Genomic DNA, 26962 nt, shown 5'->3' with positions numbered 1-26962 from the left:
GTACAGTTGGACCTGTATTGATGTACAGTTGGACCTGTATTGATGTACAGTTGGACCTGTATTGATGTACAGTTGGACCTGTATTGATGTTTCTATGGATAGAAGTACAACGTTTTTCTCTGTACTGTACAGTGCCTTTGGGAAAGTATTCAGACCCCTTGACTTTTTCCACATTTTGTTATGTTACAGCCTTATTCTAAAATGGATGAAAGAAAACTAAAAAAAATCCTCAGCAATATACACAATACCCCATAATGACAAAGCGAAAACAGGTTTTTAGACATTTTGGAAAATTCACTCAATATAAAAACAGAAATGCCTTATTTACATAAGTATGTAGATCCTTTGCTATGAGACTCGAAATTGAGCTGAGGTGCATCCTGTTTCCATTGATCAACCGTGAGATGTTTCTTCAATTTCCTGTGGTAAATTCAATTGATTGGACATGATTTGGAAAGGCACACATATGGGTATGTTTTTCAGTGGCATGGACTGGGATACTAGTCAGGATCGAGAGAAAGATGAACGAAGCAAAGTACAGAGAGATCCTTGATGAAAACCTGCTCCAGGGCGCTCAGGATCTCAGACTGGGGAGAAGGTTCAGCTTCCAACAGGACAACGACCCTAAGCACACAGTCAAGACAATGCAGGAGTGGCTTTGGGACAAGTCTCTGAATGCCCTTGAGTGGCCCAGCCAGAGCCCGGACTTGAACCCGACCGAACGTCTCTGGAGATACCTGAAAATAGCTGCGCAGCGACGCTCCCCATCCAGCCTGACAAAACTTGAGAGGATCTGCAGAGAAGAATGGGAGAAACTCCCCAAATACAGGTGTGCCAAGCTTGTAGTGTCATACCTAAGAAAGGCTGTAATCACTGCCAAAGGTGCTTCAACAAAGTACTGAGTAAAGGGTCTAAATATTTACGTAAATGTGATATTTCAGTTTTAAAAAATAAATATATATTTGCAAAAATGTCTACAAACCTGTTTTTGAATTGTCATTATGGGAATTGTGTGTAGATCTAATCCATTTTAGAATAGGGCTGTAACATAACAAAATGGGGGAAAATTGAGGTGTCTGAATACTTTCCGAATGCATAGTATTGTCTGTCTGCTCATTTGTGTTGCATGATTTACCATCTCACAGTTCCGCACTCTATGAGAAACTCCACGGCTGTTCATTTGCTGTGCTTTGGTGTTTCCCTCTACTTTTACATGAATGACTAACCCTCATTATTTTTGCTGTAATTGCACATTTTGTAATGAGCAGTTAACTCTTGACTAGATTGTGTAAGCCATCACAAAAACAAGCTATCACAAACTTTAAAAAGAGGGTGAGGGTGGTAGAGAAAAAGAGGTGGAAAGAGTAGGAATAAAAAACCCTTGTGTTTTATTCATGTCTTTCTATAAATTTGCTCGCATATCTCTACCACTACTATCACCATTACCTTTTTAGATTTGAACATGTTCCCTCTTCATCAATGAGACTTGTTGCCCTCCCCTGATCACCTATAGATTTGACTGTGTGTATGAGAACATCAAAAACCTGTCCACAGCGGGAGAGTAGAATATACATTCCTACTTTGATATGTTAGAAAGCTATGACATGTGTGTGGTAAATATCCCCCTCGCAAGTACTTTACCTCTCCCATGGTTCCCCACAGTGTCATCATGCATCACAACCTATAAGAAGACCCCTCCCCCGGTGCCGCCCCGCACCTCCAAACCCTTCATCTCCATCACAGCCCAGAGCAGCACCGAGTCGGCCCAGGATGCCTACATGGATGGCCATGGCCAAGGGGGCAGGGATAGTCACCCGCAGGGAGACATGACCATCCAGTCAGGCCTGTCTAACTCCACAGAGAGCATTGACAGCATGAAGGCCCTAACGGCAGCCATTGAGGCGGCCAACGCCCAGGTCCACGGCCCTGCTAGCCAGCATGTTGCAAACAGCAGCATCACCATCACCACCACCACCTCGGCCCTGTCCCATATCACTGAGGACAGCAGGAAGGAGCAGGCCAGGCGGGCCAAGTGCCAGCTGTCCATCGGCATCCAGGTCTGTGGTAGACACTACCTCACAACCACTTTTCTGGTGTCGTTTAACATTTTGTTTGATCTGATATGGGAATAATAAGAAATGAATTAGTTGACACACGAGCCAAGTTTTGAGAGACTGGATCCTCATCCCCTTTCTGAGTTAACAGGTTCTACTCTTGCTCTATACTGTCCTCTAGTGGCAGATGTTTATATTACTTCACCCTGGTGTTCTGGATATTGTAGTGACTGAAAAATAGATGTCTAGTTTATAGGTGAATTTGTTTTTTGGATAATTTTATGTCCAGGTGGATGGGCCAGAAGAGGAAGCTCTGGAGATGGAGGACCAGTCCAAGTACCAATCAATTGGGGTCCAGGTGGAGGACGAGAGGGGGTGAGTCTCTCTCTCGCTTTCTCTCTATCAGTCAGTTCAGAATGTCAGTCCTTCACTGTTTCTTGCCTTCATGACCTTTTTGTGTGAATGTCCAGAGAAAGCCATCCATTTACAAATGAAGGCTGTTACTAAGTGAGTTAAGGGTTGCTGGGAGAAGCAGCTTGTGCCTAGGGTTGTTAATACGGTGGAACAGCTGCGCTAGCAAAACAGACATTTGGAACTATGGCATTTCCTGCCCCGTTTCTCTGAAAGGGAAATGGTGAGTGAGTTGTGTTTGTCTGTTGGCCTCGCCGGTGACGCCTCTTCAGTGACTTCAGCTGAGTCATCTCCAGCTCACCTGCGACTGCAGTCTGATGAGGCAAACCAAACGCCTACTCTCACTCAGAAGATTATTCTCTCATTTTTGATACTGGAGATAGAAGTTGGAGAAATAGTTTGGGTAGACTTTAAAGTAGCTGACTGCAGCTGGTTTCTTCAACTTCTGTCTGTTAATGAGGAGCACTGACTGCCCACTACAGCAGCTTAGTCATACTAAAGACTGTGAGAGTTTGAATATGAATCAGAGTGAAATTATTCACGTTATACACCTTATTGTATATTTCTTCCTTGTGCTACGTGTGTCCTGCTCCACCCTATGTGTTGTATAGGACAAATATAGCAGCGATAGTCATCGGCATCGTGAGGCAGTTCTTGTACAGCTCTGCTGTGTCTGCAGTGAAGGGCGCTCCCTCTAAAGGAATAGTCATGGCTGGTGGGTGTTTTAGAGTAGTAGGCTTGCTCCGTGATGACTGCAGCCTAGGGCCCCTTCCCTTCCCTTACTCTGTGTCTCTGTACACCTCCCACACTAACACTCTGTGTGGGATGTTCATTCATGGTACCATGGATTGGCTCAAAATGTGGTAAAATGAACCTTCCATCCATCAGAATGGATGGAGAATAGAATATTGCAGTACTGGTAGTTTCAGAGCAAATGCAGGGCCTTAAGTTCTTCTGGCCAGAAAAGCTCTGCACCTTATGTATAGCCTTAAATTAGGTTCAAGTTTTTCCTAGTCAGGTCACCTCAGACTGAGCACTGATGTATATCTCCCCCTGTTGGCAGATACCGGCAGTTCATCCGCTCCAACAGTGTAACGGCAGCAGTACAGGCAGACCTGGACATGCCTGACATATTAGACAGCCCCCTGGACTCCCCAGAAACAGACCTGCCGTTCTCAGGCTCTGTGTCCCGCAAGTACTCCCGCGAAGCCGCCACCTCGCCAGCCTCTGCCTCCACCGTCAGCATCCAGGGCTCGGGCAACCACTACCACGCCTGTACCTCAGACGACTACGATGACGTGTGCTTCGACCCGTCCATCCTGCCCCCGCCTGACCCCTGGATCGACAGTGTGACTGAAGATCCCCTGGAGGTAGTCCAGAAGTCTGTGTGCCAGAGGGACGGACGCTGGTTCCTCAAGCTGCTGCAGGCCGAGACGGACCGCATGAAGGGCTGGTGCAGACAGATGAAGCAGGACGAACAGGAGAACGACCTGCCGGATGACAGTGAGTCTGGCCTGTCCAAAAGCATTTACACCACTACCTATCACAATTGTGTGAGAGCAGTGGAGGCTAGTGCCGCGTAGTTGTGCGTAATTGTACTTGTGATAGGTACAATTAGGTGGCCTCATTCCAGCCATTACAATGAGACAGTCCTCTGATTTCTCCCTGTGTGATCTGATCTGTATTTACATTATCTTCCTCTCTACAGTCTTGGGGAAAATGAGGCTTGCCGTAGGAAGTGCTCAGCTCCTGATGTCACAGAAGTTCCAGCAGTTCCGGGAACTTTGTGAGGAGAACCTGGTGTGCGACTCTTCTAGTTCTTCAGTTTCCTTTGACTCCCCCTGTTCTTCGCATAAAATCTGAGGTAAAACTCTGTTTCATTCTTCCCTTTTTTACTGATCTGGGATCAGAACCCCAACGCCCGCCCGCGGCCCATCTCTCAGGACCTGGCTGGTTTCTGGGACATGCTCCAGCTGTCCATCGAGAACATCAGCCTGAAGTTTGATGAGCTGCACCAGCTGAGGGCCAACAACTGGAAGCCCCTGGACCCCCCGGAGAGAAAGGTAAAACAGGCATCCAGGACCAGCTAGTATCTGTCTGTGCTGTCTAAGTCAATGGAGACTCAGCTCATCATTCCGACCAGCCAAGATATACTGATCATGCAGAAACAAATCAGTAGCTTCAACTCATTGCATGATCTAGTATTGCTGTTGTAAACTTCACAATTATTATTTATTAATAACATACTGTATCAATAATTTTCTCTGGTTTGGCAACAAATTACTTTTGTCTGGATCAGTGGTCACCAACCTTTTCTGAGTCCAGATCACTTCATGAGTCAAAATACAATTTGAGATCTACCGCTCAGATTATTTTTAAACATGACTTTAACGTAAGCCTATGCAACATTAACCATTTTAAAACAGGTCTGTAGCAATGAGATTTGTGCAGTAGGCTATACACCCAAAACATTATCATTGCATAATTTTAATGCTTGAATTGCCCTGCCAATGTTGTTCTTCTCAGACTATTGTTAAATTATATATTTTTTAAATTGAGGTATATGATCACACTGGTAATAGATACTTTGTTGTATTACCTATGAGGCACAGCTGACTGATGGCCTGCATCTGATGGTCAGTCTGAGGGGAGGGAGAGAGCAGCAGTGAGGCTGCCTCTCACCCGAATCACTGTCCCTCTGCTGTCCCTCCCTCCACTGACAAAAGGGGACGCAGTCTTTCAGTTGATGGCGAAACTCAAGTGGCACTGCATTATTTCTGCCTCATGGACCAATCCATGTTACTGATATTAAAAAAGACACAAGCCGCTAATAATAACAATGCAAGCTTCTGGGAACACTTTGCTAGAGGCTTTAATGCAGCGGCAGTGCTGTTTGTAGCGTAAGTGGAAGTAGGGAGAATGTGCATTTTAAGTGTTGACATTACTGAATAACAACTTAAACATGAGCTTTTGCTCATGAAAACAGCAGCTCTTTGCTGTATTCGTTGAGTCTCATGTTTTTAAACCATTTGAAATGTCACAGTATGGATTTTGCTGTGCGATCCAGTCTTCTTTTTACAGTCTATGGCTTGATGAAACTGTGCAGACAGTTTGATTGGCCAGTGGTAGGCCTATAGGTGCACTTGATTTGCTCTCTGGGCCTGCTGGGTAGATGGAGTTCTCCCTTCAGACACATGAAATAGTTAAAAAATGGGACCGCTTTGCCTTCCCGGCACTAGGGCTTCTGAATCAAGTGCACCTACCGCCAACAGCATGGATAAATAAATAAAAATAGGAACGCAAGGCTTTATCATTGGGGTTTCTACAGAAATGTTTGGTGCTCGACTAGGAATACCTTGGAGATCGACCGGTTGGTGACCACTGGTCTAGATGGTGAGGGTTTATGAGATATACCGCATACCTTTAAGTGCTTCACATGGCGTGAATCACACATTACAACTTATACGCCATCAATAGTTTTATACACCATCATATTCATTCAGTTTTATACACAATAATTTAACACAGTGAAACACCTCACACCCAAAAGTTGAATGTTGCCATTTCCTGTCATTTGTTGTATTAGCGACTGTAAAGATGTTGTTACTGTACAGTATCATGGCTGTTGCATCTTATACTATTGATTTCCTGACCGCTTCTCCATGTTTTTGTTCTGTTGTTCTTGTCGACAGTGAGCTGGTTTTGAGAAGTCATTCCATCTGGCACGCACCACGGGGCCTGACCTCGCTGGGCCACCGTACCTCATGCAGTCAGTCGCCCCCCCGCCGCTGCGTCGTGTGTGGTTGTCTATCTGTAGCGCTAGCCGTGTGCTGCTATAGGTGTACTAATGCTGTCTACGCTCCTGTCCCCCCTCCCCCCGAGGGCTAACTGACTATTTGTCATCCCTGTTCAGGAGAGACGGATCCCCCCTCCTGTGCCAAAGAAACCCCCAAAAGGTCACCCTCCCCTGGCCCGTGATAGGTCCCTGGAGAGCTCAGAGAAGCAGCGGCTGGATGCGCGCAAGCGCTTGATGGCCGCCAAGCGAGCCGCGTCGGTGCGGCAGAACTCAGCCACCGAGAGTGCAGACAGCATCGAGATCTATATCCCTGAGGCCCAGACCAGGCTATGAGCTCCGCGGCAGGCACACCTTCACCACTACCCATACAGACAGATTCACTTACATCTCACACACCGCTAGATCTCACACACAGGTAAATGCACACATATGCTTTTTAACAGTATGGTTCCTGTGAGCACACAGACCCACACAGATTTTGTAATATAACCACACTAACTCTTTTCTCTGTAGTGGGAAGAGAAATGCCAACAGTATAGTTGTTTCTTTCATATTCTTGTCTCTCTCACAAATTTGATCCTGGTCTTGTTTCCATCTATGTAACATAGATCCTCGCTTGAAGATGACTCCTTCGTGATCCTTCTTTTAAAAAGTGTATCACTTTTACCCACACCTGAGTAACATAAATCATGATCTTGTGAAATGTATAGCATTCTTAATCAATGTAGAAACCTGTTGATATCCTAAAAGATAGCAAATAAGTATGTTTGAGTATTTGGTTTCTTTAGCTATTTTTACTTTTACCTAAGCATGGGCCAAACAGAATCCCTTGCTTGATGCCCCATTCAACCTTCTCAATATTTTTGGGGGGGATTGTAACATAATTGGCAAACGAACAGGGTATATTATGCTTAAGCAATATTCATTTGAAATCAGATCAAGTAAATGTGTAAAACAACTGAACACTTTGGTTTTGAAGTCCCATCTGTAAAGATCAGAGATTTTAGATAAAGAGGATGCCTTCCTTTCTGTAGCCAATTCTGTTGTTTTTTTCTGCTGATGCTGTCAATTGTAAAGACATAGTGATTCTCTAGAATAAGCAACTATCTGTTTAAACATTTTAATCATTAATGGTACAAGGACAACTAGAGACAATTTTCTTTGATACATGTACTTAACTCATCCTGGTGATTTACCTTCTGTAAATTCAGACAGGTGTCTAAAGTAGATTTGTATGACAAGTGAGGATCTTTGTGGTGATAAGCAACCCAATATGAAATACCCTAAACACTTAGAGAGGGACACTAAAAAACATCTGGAATGCAAGTTGTTTAATTTCTTAACAATGTCTTTCCAGTAGCAAGTTCAGTGGCTTAATTGTATTAGTAAACTGTTTCTTGGTATGTTAGTTTAATCCCAAATGGACTCCTGGAATGCCATGTGACTGTGGTTGAGCAGGCTTAGCTCTGTTATTTCTCAGGAAGAGATGGAAATTCAGTCTGTCAAATCAGGGTCTCCTAGTGCTGGTGGTGTGTGTATGTGTGTATGTGTGTGTGTATGTGTGTGTATGTGTGTGTGTGTGTGTGTGTGTGTGTGTGTGTGTGTGTGTGTGTGTGTGTGTGTGTGTGTGTGTGTGTGTGTGTGTCCATCAGTGTTTAGAGGTGAGTGTGTGTGTTTGAGTGTGGGTCTCTTAAAGTGCTTCCTAATTTCCTCGTTTGATATGTTGGCCTTTCTTCAATACGGTCAAGTAGCCTCATGAACATAATGTACATAGTCAAAACAACACTTGTACTTGAAAATAGCCATGTGTGTGTTTGTACAGAAATTATACATGAGGATGTTCCTTTAAGCATGCAGACAATATTAGAAATACAAAATCTATACCTAATTTATACTTGTATTAGTTTATTTATTTAACTATTTATTCATTGATGATTTAGTTTTTTTACTGTTTGGATTCTGTTTTAGTGGTCTGTCATGCTACTCTGATCTTATGTTGTATTGTATAGGGATTATATGTGCATACATATGAACACAGAATAAAATAATTATGAACTCTGTTCCCGGTCTTGACCATGTAGTTATTTGCTGACTGATTCTATTTTTCAGTCAGCCTGATGTTATTTTTCTGTCTTGACCAATCGGTGCCGCTGATTTTATTTTTTTATTTGATTTATTAGGATCCCCATTAGCCGACCCCAATGGCGACTGCTAGTCTTACTTGGGTCCAACACATAACGAAAAAGATAATACGAAATACTTTACAATTTACATACATTTAGAAACATTAACATGTAGTGTGTGTGCATCTATCAGTCACACATACAGTGCATTCGTAAAGTATTCAGTTACGTTATAGCCTTATTCTAAAATCGATTAAATTGTTTTTTCCCCTCAAATCTACACACAATTCCCCGTAATGACAAAGAAAAAACAGGTTTTTAGAAATGTTTGCTAATTTATAAAAAAAATAAAAAAATATCACAAGTATTTAGACCCTTTACTCAGTACATTGTTGAAGCATCTTTGGCAGCGATTACAGCCTTATGTCTTCTTGGGTATGACACAACAATCTTGGTACACCTGTAGTTGGGGAGTTTCTCCCATTCTTCTCTGCAGATCCTCTGAAGCTCTGTCAGGTTGGATGGGGAGCATCGCTGCACAGCTATTTTCAGGTATCTCCAGAGATGTTCAATCGGGTTCAAGTCCGGGCTCTCGCTGGGCCACTCAAGGACATTCAGAGACTTGTCCCGAAGCCCCTCCTGCCTTGTCTGGCTGTGTGCTTAGGATCGTTGTCCTGTTGTGAAGTAAACCTTCACCCCAGTCTGAGGTCCTGAGCGCTCTGGAGAAGATTTTCATCAAGGATCCTTCTGTACTTTGCTCCATTCACCTTTCCCTCGATCCTGACTAGTCACTCAGTCCATGCCACTGAAATACAGGGATGGTGCCAGGTTTCCTCCAGACATGACGCTTGTCATTCAGGCCAAAGCGTTCAATCTTGGTTTCATCAGACCAGAGAATCTTTGTTTTTTATGGTCTGAGAGTCGTTTAGGTGCCTTTTGGCAAACTCCAAGTGTGTTGTCATGTGCCTTTTACTGAGGAGTGGCTTCCGTCTGGCCACTCCACCATAAAGGCCTGATTGGTGGAGTCCTAGAGAGATGGTTGTCCTTCTGGAAGGTTTTCCCATCTCCACAGAGGAACTCTGGAGCTCTGTCAGAGTGGCCATTGGGTTCTTGGTCACCTCCCTGACCAAGGCATGTTTCCCCCGATTGCTCATTATGGCTGGGAGGCCAGCTCTAGGGAAAGTCTTGGTGGTTCCAAACGTCTTCCATTTAAGAATGATGCAGGCCACTGTGTTTTTGGGAACCTTCAATGCTGCAGAAATGTTTTGGTACCCTTCCCCAAGTCTGTGGCTTGACACAAACCTGTCTCGGAGCGCAATGGACAATTTATTCGACCCCATGGCTTGGTTTTTGCTCTGACATGCATTGTCAACTATGGGACCTTATATAGACAGATGTGTGCCTTTCCAAATTATGTCCAATCAATTGAATTCAATTTTGGGTCTCATAGCAAAGGGTCTGAAAACATACAGTTGAAGTTGAAAGTTTGCATACATCTCAGCCAAATACATCTAAACTCAGTTTTTCACAATTCCTGACATTTCATCCTAGTAAAAATTCCCTGTCTTAGGTCAGTTAGGATTTATTTTAAGAATGTGAAATGTCAAAATAATAGTAGAGAGAATGATTTATTTCAGCTTTTATTTATTTCATCACATTCCCAGTGGGTCAGAAGTTTATATACACTCAATTAGTATTTGGTAGCATTGCCTTTAAATTGTTTAACTTGGGTCAAACATTTCAGGTAGCCTTCCACATTTCAGGTAGCCTTGTATTTTGGCCCATTCCTCCTGACAGAGCTGGTGTAACTGAGTCAGCTTTGTAGGCCTCCTTGCTCGCACATGTTTTTTCAGTTCTGCCCACAAATGTTCTATAGGATTGAGGTCAGGGCTTTGTGATAGCCACTCAAATACCTTGACTTTGTTGTCCTTAAGCCATTTTGCCACAACTTTGGAAGTATGCTTGGGGTCATTGTCCATTTGGAAGACCCATTTGTAACCAAGCTTTAACTTCCTGACTGATGTCTTGAGATGTTGCTTCAGTATATCCACATAATTTTAAATTCCTCATGATGCCATCTATTTTGTGAAGTGCACCCATCCCTCATGTAGCAAAGCACCCCCAACAACATGATGCTGCCATCCCTGTGCTTCACGTTTGGGATGGTGTTCTTCGGCTTGCAAGCCTCCCCCTTTTTCCTCCAAACATAACAATGGTCATTATGTCCAAACAGATCTATTTTTGTTTCATCAGACCAGAGGACATTTCTCCAAAAAGTTTGATCTTGTCTCCATGTGCAGTTGCAAACCGTAGTCTGGCTTTTTCATGGCGGTTTTTGAGCAGTGTCTTCTTCCTTGCTGAGCGGCCTTTCAGGTTATGTCGATATAGATACTTTTGTACCTGTTTCCTCCAGCATCTTCACAAGGTCCTTTGCTGTTGTTCTGGGAATTATTTGCACTTTTCGCACCAAAGTATGTCCACCTCTAGGAGACAGAACGCGTCTCCTTCCTGAGTGGTATGACAGCTGCTTGGTCCCATGGTGTTGATACTTGCGTACTATTGTTTGTACAGATGAACATGGTACCTTCAGGCATTTGGAAATTGCTCCCAAGGATGAACCAGACCATTTTTTTTTAGGTATTGGCCGATTTCTTATTGATTATCCCATGATGTCAAGCAAAGAGGCACTGAGTTTGAAGGTAAGCTTTGAAATAGATCCACAGGTACACCTGCAATTGACTCAAATTATTTCAATTAGCCTATCAGAAGCTTCTAAAGCCATGACATAATTTTCTGGAATTTTCCAAGCTGTTTAATGGCACGGTCAACTTAGTGTATGTAAACTTCTGACCCACTGGAATTGTGATACAGTGAATTATACGTGAAATAATCTGTCTGTAAACAATTGTTGGAAAAATTACTTGTGTCATGCACAAAGTAGATGTCCTAACCGACTTGCCAAAACTATAGATTGTTAACAAGAAACGTGTGGAGTTGTTGAAAAATGAGTTTGACCTAAGTGTATGTAAACTTCCGACTTCAACTGTATGTAAATAAGTTATTTCTGTTTTTTTATTTTTTTATATGTTTGCAAAAATGTCATAACTGTTTTTGCTTTGTCATTATGGTGTGTGTAGATTGAGAAAAACATGTATTTAATTTGTTTTAGAATTAAAAGTCAAAGGGTCTTAATACTTTCCGAATGCACTGTACATGTCAGTACATACACACAACAAGTAGGTCACATGAGGGCGAGGCATTGTGCCATGAGGTTTTGATTTATTTGTTTTTTGGAACCAGGTTTGCTGTTCACTTGCTCTATATGAGATGTAAGGGAGTTCCAGGCACTCATGGCTCTGTATAATACTATATGTTTCCTTGAATTTGTTCTGGACCTGGGGATTGTGAAAAGACCCCTGGTGGCATGTTGAGTGGGGTATGTGTGTTTGTCAGTGCTGTGTGTAAGTTGACTATACAAAACATTTGGAATTTCCGACACATTAATGTTTCTTATAAAATCAAGAAGTAACGCAGTCAGTCTTTCCTCAACTCTTATCCAAGAGACTGGCATGCATCATATTAATATTAGCCTTCTGATTACGATGAAGAGCTAGACGTGCGGCTCTGTTCTGGGCCAGCTGCAGCTTAACTAGGTCTTTGCAGCACTTGCTTTGTGGAGTGTGGTATCAAAAAAGCAGAGCATCTCTTTATTACAGACAGACCTCTCACCATCTTTATAACCATTGAATCTGTATGTTTTGACCATGACAGTTTACAGTCTAAGGTAACACCAAGTAATTTAGTCTCCTCAACTTCTTCAACAGCCACGCCATGCATTACCAGATTCAGCTGAGGCCTAGAATTTAAGGAATGATTTGAACCAAATACAATGCTCCTAGTTTTAGAGATGTTCAGGACCGGTTTATTACTGGCCACCCATTCCTAAACAGACTGCAACTCTTTGTTAAGGGTTTCAGTGACTTCATTATCTGTGGTTGTTGATGCATACATGGACACACATGATTTTTTTCATGCCAGTGGCAGGTCATTGGTAAACATAGAAAAGAGTAGAGTGCTGCCCTGCAGTACACCACACTTTACATGTCTGACATTAGAGAAGCTTCCATTCATGAAAACCCTTTGAGTTCAATTAGATAGCGCTTCATCCAAAATATGGAGTTTGAAAAGCCATAACACAAGGTTTCTCAACAAAAGGTTATGGTCAATAATATCAAAGGCTGCACTGAAATCTAACTTAGGTATCTCACCTAAGTTGTCAATGCCAGGAGGTTTTGTCATAAGAATTTTTCCATCTCCCCCACACTAACTTTACAAAATTCAAATGATTTTATTTTATTTTTATTTTGTTGCATGTGCATGATGGCTCACTGTTCACTGTTGGCATTTCCTGCCTAAATTTGTCCACTTTGCCAGTGAAAGAATCATTCAAATAATTGGGAACATCAAATGGTTTTATGATGAATCCTCCATCTGATTCTATGAACAATGGAGTTGAATGTGTCTTTGTGCCCATAATTTCATTTAAAATAGGCCTACTCCAAAGTTGTTTTCTGGTGTGTTGTGAGCATTTTTTCTTCAATGTGATGCCTCGCCATTTATGATCCACTTCTTGACCAAAAAAACAGCATTATATCTGCAATATTTGGACATAAATAAATGAAACATATTGTATAATTAAAAGATGCCCAAAATGTAGATGTACAAAGGAGGAGAAGCTACAGTATGCATGCTCTTGACATGGTTAAGCCGTGTTTAATACCTGCACATTATGATAATATCATTGTTGACCACCAGGCGTCCTCAATGGCAAGAAACAACTGGGGCTTTTCCTAGAAAACGTTACAGAATGTTCAGATTTAAAAAAAGGTATTGCATAGAACAGGCACAGACCTACTTTACTTCTAAGAGTGTATATAACAGAAAAGGGTTATTCGTTTTCCCCATAGGAGAACCCTTTTTGTTTCCAGGTTGAACACTTTGGTGGTGAAAAAGGTTATACAGCATTTTAGTGGTGAAAGGGTTCCACATATGGACCTACTTTTCGTTAAGTGTAGGGTAAATATGGTCAGCTCTACACATTAGATTTATATCTGCAACTTTATTAGGAGCACCCCATTGATGGTATATTATATTTCGAATTAAATTACTCCATTTAAAGGAACTGTGCATCAAAACTATTTTTCGTGTAAAAGTTAAATTCCGTTGTTTGTCAATAATTCATATTCAGATATGCATATGCATATGAACATATAATTTACCTTTCAAGATAGGGTAGAGCAGATGGGTGAAATTTCACATCAGGGATCAACTTTTCACCTTTATTTTGGGGGGGGGGGGTTAAAATAACCCTGTGCCATCTTAAATGATGTTGGTCCCTCCTTTCTTTTTGATTACTAGCGATGATACCGCATTGTAGTTTATAATCAAGATCATGCTAATAATCCCATGACATTTGGTTGAAATATTAATTAACTTTCCTGTTTCCATTTGAACAAGGAGGAGGATGAACCGAGGATATCGGGAAAATAATCTAACATTATTTTGATCTGGATTTAAACCTGCCCCAGGGCAATCTGATACTCAAGAGTGTTGGGCCTCTCCATCCCTAGATGGGAGACCAGATGCTGCTGGAAGTGCATGGTATTGAATTGCCAGTAGGGGGCACTAATCGCTCCACACTCAAACGCCCCAGGCAGTACTGAAAACTCTGTACAGATCCTCTGCTAAAAACTCTAACCCGACACTAATCCCAATTGAGTTAACCCCAGTGTCCCGGCTAGATTCTCAACCTGACTTCTTATATCGTGTCAAATTCCCAGTTATTAGGCTAATTGGCTAATTGAAACTCTTTACTCTACCTTCAACTTTTCTTCAGGTTATTGCTTTAGCCTAGATTGAGTGAATTTACATGCCGGTAAGTAAAATGATAGGTGCAATAGTATTAAAACAATTTGCTCAAGATTCTATCAAATAATATAGCCAATGCTAAATGTATTTATTTGTAGAGCGCATTTCCCACACAAAATGTGCTTAACACACCACCTATCTATGGAAAATCATAATCATATTCAAAATCAAAAGTCAGTTTGAAAAGGAAGGTCTTAATAAATGATTAAAAAAATGCAATTAAGGCTACCTCTTCGAAATATGCAGGTGAGACAAGACACGAGCCATAGAACTGCAGAGTATTTTTGTTCCATGCAGCAGCATATTTTATTCCATGTCACACTTGATTCCAACTAATCAACTTAAATTGTCGGCCTATGTGTTTATTTTGCCTGTCTGTCTGTCTGTCTGTCTGTCTGTCTGTCTGTCTGTCTGTCTGTCTGTCTGTCTGTCTGACGCTATGAGCTCTGACGCAATGGGAGAGAAACAGTAAATAGCCACCTACAGGTAAACACGGGTCAGATTGCCACCCTGAAACCCGATATGGATGTATCTTATATACAGAACGGTTAGCCATATGTCGGGCTAGTTATTCACTTATCATTTAATGCCACTTGACTAAACTGCTATTTTGGCTACTTAGGAAACAGACAGAAAGATTAGATTTTGTAAACGAGACCAAACCAGACAGGAAGCACCAGGTTCCCTGCGTTGTATTACAATGTGTATGACGCTCGAATATCCCTACCCTAATCTCTCTGCGTGAAACAGCCTTAACCGCCCAGAGCTCCAGTCCAAGACTTTCAGATTAGTGCTAAAAATCTATAAGGCCAAGGAATAGTGAATCAATAATCTTCCTTAAACTCTGAGGATATATATGATATACTTAAGCAATTGTAATGTTAATATGTTGTCGACTGAAGAGGGGTATATGGGTGGAGGGAGAGAGACATTGGGAGCTTTGATTAGTGGGGTCATTTATTTTGCTACCTGTTGAAGTGCGCTGATTAAATGTTTAATAATTGTTTGAATCATAGGCTAGTCATCATACTTGTTGGAAATTATCAAAGTAATGATAATTTACACTACATCATAAACACAAGACTCTGCTCTGCGTTGTGTGCCTATGAGCCTTCAAACATTTAGTTAACAAGTTATGGATGCTGCACTTGGTGAGCAGAGAACGCCTAAATAGTGTGTCGGTGGAAAATTAGAAGACAATATCTCAAACAATACATTGGTTTAAGAACTTCGTGCGCATTCATTGCTATCAATGCCTCAAGACTCTCCAGACCCCATGAGCACCATTCTAATTTGTCTTGCAATCTGGAGAGCGAGCGCCCCGCGCGCTATTTCAGTTGCCACGGCGCATGTGGTGGGATTCCCAGGGAATCGCCAGTGTTTCGGCAGCTTGCTCATCCACCTCGCGCTGACACTCTGACCTCCTCAATCAGGCCATGAAAACGCATGTTTGTGGTAGTCAATGGCACTTTACCAGCAAGCTTTTCAGGTACCAGGTCACTAAAAATGTGAGATAAAAAGAAAAGCGTGCGAGCAGAATAAAAGCAATTTAATGGCACAAGGCTGGACGTGCGACTATGGCGCGGGGGCTGACTCCAGCACCACAGGATATGCTGGTTACATTGGGTAACCTGTGAGTCTTAATATTTTGATTTCTGTCATCATTCGTTCTGTGTGGACGCGTTATGGTAAATTGCACTACCTATGAATGTATTAGTTACAGGTGCTATTATTAATGATTGGGCCCATAGGCTAGTGTTCACCTGAGAACGTTCATATTCGGCATAAATGTATATAGCACATTTTCTTAACCCCAAAAATACCTTGCCACTTGATACTATGTTTACATGTGCGCTCCAAAGCACGTGTAAACGTGCATAGCAAGGTGTAACATTTATTTAATCGTTTTGTATCTGTTTAAACCATTTAGTTTGCATTTTTGTCTTGCATCTCTCTAATATTTTGGACACACAAGATGGATTTCTGTGATGATTACCGCCACCTTTTCCACTGGGCTTTTCACTTTCTAACAAAGAGATTTTCCATATCCATGTGTTTTGAGCACAGCAGACACCAAGTAGGCTATATGTTAATTTATCACTTGATTTAGTGAGCGTAAAGCTACTTTGAAAAATCTACAATTAAACTATAGGCGTAGGCTATTGAGTCCTGGAATCATGCATCACTGGCCCTCCCTCACCATGAATTGTAATACACCATGACCTTCGTAATACACCTCATTTATAATGTTCACCATTATACCGTCTGTTGAAGCGACCCAAGTGTTGCTGTTCCCATGCCGGCGCTCGCTTTGCAGCGTCCGCTGGCACTGAGATACTGTATGTCACACTGGTGAATTGATCGTGTGACGTTGACAGTCACGGTCCTGTCTGCGAGCAATTTGTAAATAAACGACCAGTCAGCACTCAGGCACCAGACTGGTGCAATAAACCATCATGCAGAGCTGTGGATCTATTGCATGTAAACATGAACATATCATTTAAGCCAGTATGAATCAAGAAAATGTGTTTATTATCAGATTCATAGTATACTTTCCAATTCCAAAATATCTTTAAAAGTTCTAGGATAGGTGGAAATATATTATATTATGTTGTATTAGCTCTTCTAACATAAACGTAGGCCTATTATAAGAAAACCAAAATGCGCATGCAAGGTGCAAAGCAGCATCAGCACTCATTATTATGGAACGTGTTGCATTGACTAGCTCACCGCGCAAGTGGCGTTATTCCCACGGCCTGTGCCTCCAATGCCTCATGTTGTAGCTTGCGGCGAGCCTACAGTTAAAGACTTGTTTTCTCCTTCGACTAACAAAGTGACCCCCTCCATCTTAATCTGAATGGGAGTGAATGGGAGTTTCGTAGACTCCGACCAGTCAACATTTCAGGTACCGGCGTAAACGACCTCTGACGCGCACTGTGAGGGCACATTACCTTTACTCTGACACCAGTTTCCCCATTAAAAAAAACATACTTGCTGTCGTCAGTGTGTCGGTCTCTTTACTGGTGAATTTATTTATGTTCATGGAACCACTTAGGCTTAAGAACTTTTATTATGGTGCTGAACACCTGAAGGATTTAAGTCGAGTTTTCTTACAATATTATGGACTATTTGGTATCGCATTCATAGAATGTTGGGCACATTTTTACGCACATTCAGAACTCGTTTTGAATACGACCAAATGAAATGTTAATTGATATAAGCCAATGTAAATCAGCAATATTGTCTTAACTTCTAGCTTTATCCTTATTTTACACAATTCTGCAGTCTAGAAAAAACGAACAATAGCTCAATTAAAAAGGCAAACATCAAAAACAGAATTTTGGAACACAAATAAACCTCCCTTAAAAATCTAAACTAGGGTGAAGAAGGATAATAGGACATCATATAAACTGGGAAAGCTTAATCCCGAGGCATTTATATCTTGGTCTGACAAGAGAAAATCAAACCTACTGTTAAATATTCCTTGCAGAGAAACTACATGATCAAAATCACATTGGTGTGACATCATAGAGGGGGGCAGAGCAAGCTTCAAACAGGAAGCTCATCCCCTGACGCATATGGTAAGATCATTGACATCGTTTTTTCTGTTTTGATGTTAAGGTTATAAAACGAATAAATAATGCACTGTGCCAAATTGGGATGTAAATGTAGATACTATGTATTGGTGTTTGAAAATATATTTAGCAACCATTTTTGTTCCCCACCCCCACCGTATGTTAGGCAAGGCTCTGGTTCTTGTAATACTACGTGTTTTCTTGTAGTACTGTTATAGGAGTGAATTCAGAAAAAGTGGGACACTTTTTACATTTACGTCTCCTGTAACCTCTTCAGACATTTATCCAACATATTAGCCCAACACATGATACAAATCGTCAGATATTTCCTAATCAGACAATTTATATAATTGTCATTGGGGTACAATTATGACTATAATAATAGTGGTTGCAAGATAGAATCCCCGAGCTGACAAGGTAAAAATATGTCGTTCTGCCCCTGAACCAGACAGTTAACCCACTGTTCAGGGGCCGTCATTGTAAATCAGTTTTCTTAGCTGACTTGCCTAGTTAAATAAAGGTTCCATTTTTTTTTAAATACTCCAGCACACATGGTTTCAAGACAACCAGAAAGACTACTTTTCGATAAAGGCAGGTGAATTCAACCTTTAATGTGAAAACTGAAACAAAAATGTCAATGAGATTTTAAAATGATGCAAGTTTAGTTTGAACATTTTGCTAGCCTGATATTTTGTGGCTGCTTTTGATATTAATAGGCTACCCCGCACATATTTCACAACGCCTTCAGGTAGTCTACCTGTTGCACTATAAGTGTTGCACTATAATTGCATCCTTATCTTTGATTGAGATCAAACAAAATGAATAACTTATTTTGAGCATTGCCTGCGATATAGGATACATTTCAACTTTGCACGAGACGGATGATCATCCACAGATAATCCCTCATCCCACTAGGTTTCATTCAAATCAACAGGTATGATGCAGTTATACAAGCTTTCTTTGTCAAATCATAAGCATGTATAACCCATTTTTGTATCGTAATATAATCTCATACTGATGACTATAACTACAGCTATTCTCAGTCTGTAACCTTTCCACTATATTTTAAGACATCGTAACATTATGATAGGACTTCATAAAGTCTCATATATATGACGACACGTAATAAAACATCCCTGTTGGCAATAGGAAAAGTAGGCCGATTTCCAACTATTCTGTTTATCAAAGAGGAATTCCATATATATTGTTTTGCTGTAGCCTAATATTATTTTTGAACTACAGATTTTGTAGTCACACTTGCAAGGGGCTCTCAATGTTTTGTGGCTGTTTTGCATTGTGCCCTTTTCACTTTTTTTTTAAAGATAAGAGCACTTCTTGTCATAAATTACTCGTTTACGGTGACAGAGGGTATGTCGCTATTGAGAGGCAAGAAACGCCCCTGCTTTGTCGGTAAAGTGCTCTCTATTCTCTTTTGATTGTTGCGGCGTGAACAGGCGAGTGTCCACTGTGCAGAGCCAATGGGTAGGCAGAGCAGCATCGTAAAACCTATGACTGATGAACACATCATTATGTTCGCCTGTCTATCACTGAAATTACGTCTCATTTCAATGACATTATTCTCATACAAATGTTTACTCTGCGTTCTATGGGTTCTAATAGAAATTGGACTCCTCCAATAATGAAGTGCTCAGACCAAAGGACTCTAACAGCTTGCTGCGGGCACGAGTGGTCGGCTATTGAATTGGGCAGGTACCTGCTTTAAGATGACTGCCTTCATGAGGTGTCAGAGATGTTATCATTGTTATATGACCGACCCTTTAATTACTACATCTTTTTGTTCACTTTACACATTGGTTAGTCCCAATGGATGCAAGCGTGCAGTAGATGCAAGATAAGCCCATTCAATGCAGACTTTTTCTGTTCTCGAAATTTAGATTTTGAATAAGAGGAAACCAATTTAGATTGCATTGACAAAAGATCAATACGAGAATTAAGACGTGGAGCCTCCGTGGAGCCTCGGAAAGGACTCTGATGTGTATTACAATATAACAGCCTAATAATAATCTATTATTGTGGGAACGTGCAACCAGATGTGGACACTTATGATGCAAGCAAATAATGTAATGGTTGTGTTGAAACAAACATTCAATAAAGGAATGGGAATAATGCGAGTACTTCAAAGAAAAGAGAAACCTGCACACTGCTCTTGCTGAAATACAGATGTTCACAAAAGTTCTGATGAAGGCCAAGAATGATGCCGACAGGTTAATTAAGCTTTAATAAGTAAATACAATATTAAAAGGTGATCCGTGCAAGAGCAGTGTGCGAGTTCCTCTCAAAAATAACTGTATTGAATAAAAGGTACAATGTTAGGGTGGCTGCAGATTTTAGACTTAGTAGGTCATTTGTCCTCTAATGCTTTGTTTCCCCTATGTTCAGTTTTCCATGTAGGGCAGGAGGGGGGTAAACGCTGCGCCATAAATGGAAGGGGGGCTGAGTGGTAAGAGATTATTATCTCTAGGTGCACCCTCCGCTGCCGAGCGTAGTGTATACTCAACGCTGATTGGCTGGCTTTTTTTGGTTAATGGCACACGACTATGGATGTAGTTATAAGAGTCCTCGCGTGCCAGCCTTCAGCTGAACTAACTCTTGAGCACCCAGAGACAGCGCAAAGAGCAAACTTGCTGTTACTGGGCAACACGAAAACAACATCTAAAAATGGACACTGTCTTGGATCCATTTACTGGACTGGACTCCTTCTCCTCCCCTTATTTTGATGACGATGATTTCTTTACTGACCAGTCCTCCAGGGACCACTTGGACACCGACGAGTTTCTGGATGACGATGTCAACTTTCTCACCAGCCATTTCCAAGATTACTATAAGGACAGCAGGATAGCGCACGATGGGGACTATTGTGACATCAGTAACTTGTCCTTCTCTTCCTCCTCGTCTACCTGCTCGTATGAATGCACTGACAGCACCTCAGAGCTGTCGCCTCAGGTGGGAGGAGATAGCCCGATGCTGAAAAGGCGGAGGCGGATGAGATCCGATATGGAGATGCAACAATTACGGCAGGCTGCCAACATCCGTGAGCGGCGGAGGATGCAGTCAATTAACGATGCTTTCGAGGGACTCCGGTCTCACATCCCCACTCTACCGTACGAAAAGAGGCTATCCAAAGTCGATACCCTGCGCCTGGCCATTGGCTACATCAACTTCCTCGCTGAGCTCGTGCAGTCCGATATGCGCATCCGAAACTCCAACAGTGACGCACTGACACAATCCAAAAAAGTTATAATTTGCCACAGAGGAACAAGTAAGTAGCCTACATTTCATATGGTTAGATAATGCCTATGATAATGACTTAACTTTGAACTGTATTGTTACTCATTTGTTAAAGACTTGGTCCGTTACTAATCATTTGTCCCCTTCTCAGGATCTCCATCTCCAAGTGATCCTGACTACGGGCTGCCTCCCCTCGCCGGACACTCTCTGTCCTGGAAAGACGAGAAAGAGCTGAAAGACCAGAACATAATCAGAACCGCTAAAGTCTGGACACCTGAGGACCCACGGAAACTGAACATGAAATCCTCCCTGTCCAACATTGAAAACGAGCCTCCTTTAACCTTAATCTCAGTCCAATAAATGTTATTTTATGTTTATGTCTGAAAGGTATCTATTGTTATACACCCATGGTAAATCCATGTTAATATATAATGTTCTCTTAACGTTGATTCTTATGTAACGTTGATTATTTAAGTGTAAATAATATATTTATATGGCAATGATCTCTATTCTTAATTCAGGCAGCATGGCAATCATCATGTAAAGCAACATGTATTTAATTGTTTCCATGATAATATGTATTATTTGAATATTGATGAATATACTAAAACCAAAATATGTTTATAGGCCTACTGAAATGTAAAATAATTTATATGTATATGCAATCTGATAAATGCTCTTAAATGATGAATACTTTGTGTTGTCTGGTCTATACCACTTTTCTTCATAGGCTAATATGCTTACATATATTTAAGAAGTATCATTGAATATCCAAGTTGTGAAGATAACATATCCATAAAACGAAAGTTATACGCATGCAGAACCGTGCATAAATCAATGAACTGAAGTGATATCGAGCATTATTAGTTGAATTGCAATGCACACTGGGCCTCGGTCTCAACCCATGCATGTGCGTATACTCTATGAGCAACTATCTTCATTCTACTGGGTATCTGATGGAGTCTGAAAACTCCTTCACAGGGCCTACGTTTTATGAAGCGGCGGCCTGTATGGATCTTAGCTCTGTAGCTTAAACAAACACACACGTCATGTAAAACTACATTAGGTATGCACATCAGATGTACATTAAACCCGATGGCTTGCAGTAAAAACTGTTAGCTTCAATGTTCTGCAGGTGCTTCAAGGAAAACTCTTCCCGTGGTAGCGGCATCCTTTCAATCTGTTCCCTTGCCATTTTTACGTCAGCTCTCCCATATCTATGTAGTGGTAGCCCAGATATATGCCTGTGCCCAAACTTGCAAACACACATTCATAAAACCAACTGGCTAAGAGCATTTCGGGTTAACACGTGCATTTCGGATGGGGGTAAAAGAAAGGTAGATTACTTTTCTGTATTAGTCTTTGCAATTCGATTATTTACTTCTTGCTATATTATTATTAATAATAACGATACATCGTATTATATAATATTATTATGGTTATTATTGTTATTATTATTACTGTACTCGAATTTGTTGCTAAATATGAATGAGATTGTGCTTTTTTTCTAAATTGAAACTGGATGTTAATATTTTTACAAGTTTTCCGTGGATCTGCTTTTTTGGAAATCTCAGTAGACCTATAATTTCATCTCTTGTTGTATTACCGCCACATTAACAGCACAGTTATGCGCGTCCTAGACAGGACACAAGAGACCATGTCATCTAATTACATTCATTCGAGCGTCAAATGTCAGCAAGTCAGCCTTCAACGAAATAAAAGTCCCAGGAAGTAGCTGGGCTTCATCTATTTTGTCGGGGGCAACATTTCTATTTAATTTGGTGAAGTGGCAGAGAACATCAAAACAACAGTATAGCATAGTTGTTTGGTCACACCTAATGCTATTGAGATATAGCGTTTTGGTGCGCAAGCACAGTACAAAACCCCTCAAAACATCCTTTAGTGCAATACCAATCAAACGGAAGGGAAAGGCTTAAGCAGTCAAACACTTGGGTCTCTATCTTGTCACTGTTGTGCTTGGTCTTGGCAAGGCTTAAAAGAGCACCCTTTACAGGCTGACAGGTTTTATTCCTTTTCTTACCCGGCTAAACATTGGAAAACCATGCCAAGCTCCAATTACGTTAAGAATAAGTTAGTGATACTGAAATGGCGTGCAATGCTCTATAGCATTCGAGTAGCCTTTGACTACATGTTGCTGACTGCTTTGGCACGCAAGGCAAGTTTATAGTCAGTAAATGTGTCACAAGGCATAGAAAACAGCCGTATGTTAGCGCGGTAGTCGTATTTAGACCCAAGTGGCTCCATGGTATGCCTGTGCCAACTTGGCAAAAACAAAAACACGAGGTTTATGGATGTGCTATGTCATTGTGCACTGTCAATTACAGTGACACCTTTCCCAATGTGTTCGTGGGTTTTAACATATCAAGCCTATTGTTACCATTTGAAAGTTGTTGCAAATAAAAAATGACGCACCAGGCTGTTCGTGACAAGCGCAGCCCTGTGCGCATCAGTTTGCATGCAACTCAGAGCCAACGAATGGATAACTGCTGCGCATAAATTGGAGAAGACAGATCAAAGATATGCAGAAATATACAACAAAAAGCTGTGATAGGCTAATAATGACAACAGTGAGAATAACAAATAATTAGACTGTATTGGAAATCCAAATTCTAAGAACATTAGGCTATTTCATGAAGGTATGCTAGTTCTACTTAATGATATCCAACATATTTCAGTCATATCTCTATTAATCAGATGAAAGCAACATGGCTAAATGCATCATCCATTAATACTATAATAATCCGTAGATAAGCGTATGGTAAACACTGGGAAGGACGCCTAACAAGATTCTCATAAACTTTAAGTAACTGCTGATACTTTGGATTATCGCGCATAAGAATATGGGCCCAGAGTCTGTAAATCCCCGAAATCCCGCGATTTCATTAACGTATCTCCACTGTGGCATCCGGGTACCAGCTGCGAGGTTGAACAAACACCAGTTGAGTCTGCCCATGGGGCAGTGTGACCCTCGCGAGTAGCCTTTTAAATCCTTCGCACCAAGCACCAAAATGCTCAAATGGGGAAAAAATATTATTGAAAAATATACGCACATATTATTCAATAATTATATGTGATAATTCAAAATAGATTATTGTGTTAGTATGGACGTTAGCACTTGGCTAGCCAACAGGTGTTAGGACTTGGCCCGGGGATACGGGTACAGAGAGACCCATGGAGGGGAGGGCGATGTTGCCAGAGAACGCACTGCCCAGGCGCCTCTCCTTTTACAGGGCGTGGAGGCGCCTTACAATCCAAATGATAGGCCTATCTTTATTGCTACTCACATGTCCTAGGCTGTAACATATCCATCCCCGTCGAGGTTCTTTAGGATGCACCTGGTATTACAAACTTGTTCTTTTTGTGCTTCTGGGTCCTGGACAGCAGCTGCTTAAAACAAGCAAAGAGAGAGGCCCTTACAATGTCTCCAAGACCTGTTGGCATGGTTTTCGTCTTTAATGTTCCATTAACCATTGTCTATACAATATGGGAACTGTAAAGCATGACGTTTTGTTATAATAAAACATGTTCAATGATACACTTGGATTGAAAGCCTTAATACGAGCCAGCAAACATTCAATCTTGTTGTGTCCCCCCGTCTATCTGCAGGCAATTACTGCGGCCTTTTGCTGGGCCTTGATAAGCCAATTAAATTTATGTCTGCTAATTTTCCAATTAGAAAAAAGAACTTAGAGCTGGGTTGGCTCATAAGGACATTGATTTTCTTACCATCACCTGGCGTTCAAACGGGTTCCATTTACCAACAAGGAAACTGTCAGGCGTTTCATTTGGCGACTCTTGTTACCATAAGGCTCTTTCCATCCTGCCCCATTGTTTTCTCCTGTTAATAACTAATTACAAGGATTTCACAAATCCTCCATTACATATGTTTTGTCTCCATATTTTGATCCGTAAGATTAAGCAGATGTTACGATTGAAAATGGAAAACTCCAGGGCTATTCTGTCTGAAAGAAAGAGGCGGACTCTGCGCCGAACTAACAAAGAGGTTGGGGAGATCTTCAGAAAAACATTTACGACCAATAAACAGACTTCATCCTGCTCTATTTCAACCATTGTGGCGTTTTTGAATAATTAAGGTTAATAGGAATAGGTTTGTGTACTTTCAATGCAAGACCACAGGTGCGGGATGACATGATGAATGATGTGGCTGATTTTTGCCAAGCTCGAGGGCCCTTCTCTTGGATGTTCAAGCTGATAGAAAATATTGGCATTTCTTTAATTCACAGCATTACTTTCATTCGGGACAAAGCAGGGTGATGAAAAGCTTATGCTGTAATGAAACACGCTCCACGATGGTCGCTTTGCTTCCTGAAAGAAAGGGCGAGTCAATGCCCGGGCGCGCTTTGGTTTGTGCGCAAGTACTCCATCTAAATTAAATAAAAGACCCTTTCCAACTTTTAAAAGACCGCATTTTACCTTTATTAAAGCCTCCACGGCTGAATCCATTAAGCATATGGTGCTAAGGCACCAGTCTTTTGAACTGGGGAAGCCCTCGATATGGTAACTTGTGTTTTACGGGATATTAACTTCTCAATAGCCTTACCGATCATGGCAACACGTGTTCCCAAGGCGCGCGCGTACAATATGGTGCAAGTTGTTTTTTAAAAAGGACAATATTCTTAATTGGAGCATAAAACAAGAGTAATTTCGCAATTTCAAGACATTTGTAACCCTCCTTGAAAAATGAACACCAGTTATTGATGAAAAATATTGTAATTGTGGACCCAAGGAGAAGGAAATACATACTCCAAATTCTGCGTCGGTTTTGCGCATGGAGCCATATCCTCGGCTGTGTATGGATAGGTAAGGCTGCGCATGGAGAGCTTCTCTGTTCTTTTTAGCCAATTCTGAATCTAGACTAAAGTACCCATATCACAGGTCGTGTACTTGGTCCATGTTCGCTTAAATATTTCACTTGAACAGGCTTATCTAACATACATTTCCTATGCAGCAGTAGTAGTGTCAATGTTACCACATTATCCAAGTCTATAACCAAATAAGACCTCAAATTATGTAGGGTTGGTCGTTCAGTTCGTGCCATTATGGGTTTATGTTGGTTAAATTAAAATATAAATCCAATACATTTACGCGTAACGGATAGTTCCATAGTCGAATCTTAAAATGCACTGAAGTTTACGCGCACACATCTTAAATTATGAAAATCATATGCAGATATTAGGTAAAATAGACTGGCACGTTCAGACGAGCGCACCAATCAGAGCCATCTAAAACCACCCCACAGCCTGTTGGCCGACCGTAATTTAGCATTATTTAACCAATTAAAGCCACATTTAAACCAAGACACGCTCAAGAAATGAACATTGGATGTGAGATTGTACTGAGAAAAGACGCTGAATGTTGAAGGAGTGAGTGACTCATTGGGTGGGTGAAGTGAGTGAGGGTGAAGTTTGATGCAGCGTGAGATCAGAGTGAAAGTGAAAGGACGTCTTAACTTTAATGGATACTCAAGCAAGTGCGGTGAAAACTATATATAGTATATTCGAAAGTATTCAGACCCCTCGACTTTTTCCACATTTTGTTACTTAATTAACAGCCTTATTCTAAAATTGATACAATGATTCTTTTTCTCATCAATCTACACACAATACCCCACAATTACAAAGCGAAAACAGGTTTTTAGACATTTTTGCAAATGTATATATATATTTTAAAACAGAAATAACTTATTTACATACTATTCAGACCATTTGAGACTTGAAATTGAGCTCAGGTGCATCCTGTTTCCATTGATCATCAGTGAGATGTTTCTATGACTTGATTGGAGTA

At 41.2% G+C, this 26962-nt stretch overlaps 2 protein-coding genes across 4 annotated transcripts in view; both read left to right on the top strand.

The window, feature by feature from the left end:
• LOC112226914 (disks large-associated protein 1-like) overlaps positions 1 to 7861 on the top strand; it is a 129075-nt gene extending 121214 nt beyond the window's left edge. For all 3 annotated transcript variants that reach the window (XM_024391582.2, XM_024391583.2, XM_024391581.2), the window contains exons 7-12: positions 1663 to 2057; positions 2344 to 2429; positions 3529 to 3968; positions 4174 to 4265; positions 4376 to 4528; positions 6379 to 7861. In XM_024391582.2, coding sequence (XP_024247350.1) covers positions 1663 to 2057; positions 2344 to 2429; positions 3529 to 3968; positions 4174 to 4265; positions 4376 to 4528; positions 6379 to 6594 — 1382 coding nt within the window. In that variant the 3' untranslated portion in view covers positions 6595 to 7861. The remainder of the gene's footprint in view (positions 1 to 1662; positions 2058 to 2343; positions 2430 to 3528; positions 3969 to 4173; positions 4266 to 4375; positions 4529 to 6378) is intronic.
• A 12515-nt stretch (positions 7862 to 20376) lies between these two features.
• Positions 20377 to 21809, top strand: LOC112226469 (pancreas transcription factor 1 subunit alpha). Its single transcript, XM_024390836.2, has 2 exons — positions 20377 to 21167; positions 21288 to 21809. Exons 1-2 carry the CDS (start codon positions 20567 to 20569, stop codon positions 21494 to 21496), a joined length of 810 nt encoding a protein of 269 aa, XP_024246604.1. The 5' UTR covers positions 20377 to 20566; the 3' UTR covers positions 21497 to 21809.
• Positions 21810 to 26962: the final 5153 nt, after the last annotated feature.

The sequence above is a fragment of the Oncorhynchus tshawytscha genome, linkage group LG28 (assembly GCF_018296145.1).
Source record: "Oncorhynchus tshawytscha isolate Ot180627B linkage group LG28, Otsh_v2.0, whole genome shotgun sequence".
NCBI classification, from domain to species: Eukaryota; Metazoa; Chordata; class Actinopteri; order Salmoniformes; family Salmonidae; genus Oncorhynchus; species Oncorhynchus tshawytscha.
This window is presented reverse-complemented; position numbering and strand designations above follow the sequence as displayed.

Excerpts from the sequence above, each read along its gene's own strand:
- LOC112226469 (XM_024390836.2), top strand. The coding sequence starts at position 20,567 with ATGGACACTGTCTTGGATCCATTTACTGGACTGGACTCCTTCTCCTCC. Across the intron at positions 21,168-21,287 it reads AATTTGCCACAGAGGAACAA|GATCTCCATCTCCAAGTGAT; the intron begins GTAAGTAGCCTA and ends TCCCCTTCTCAG.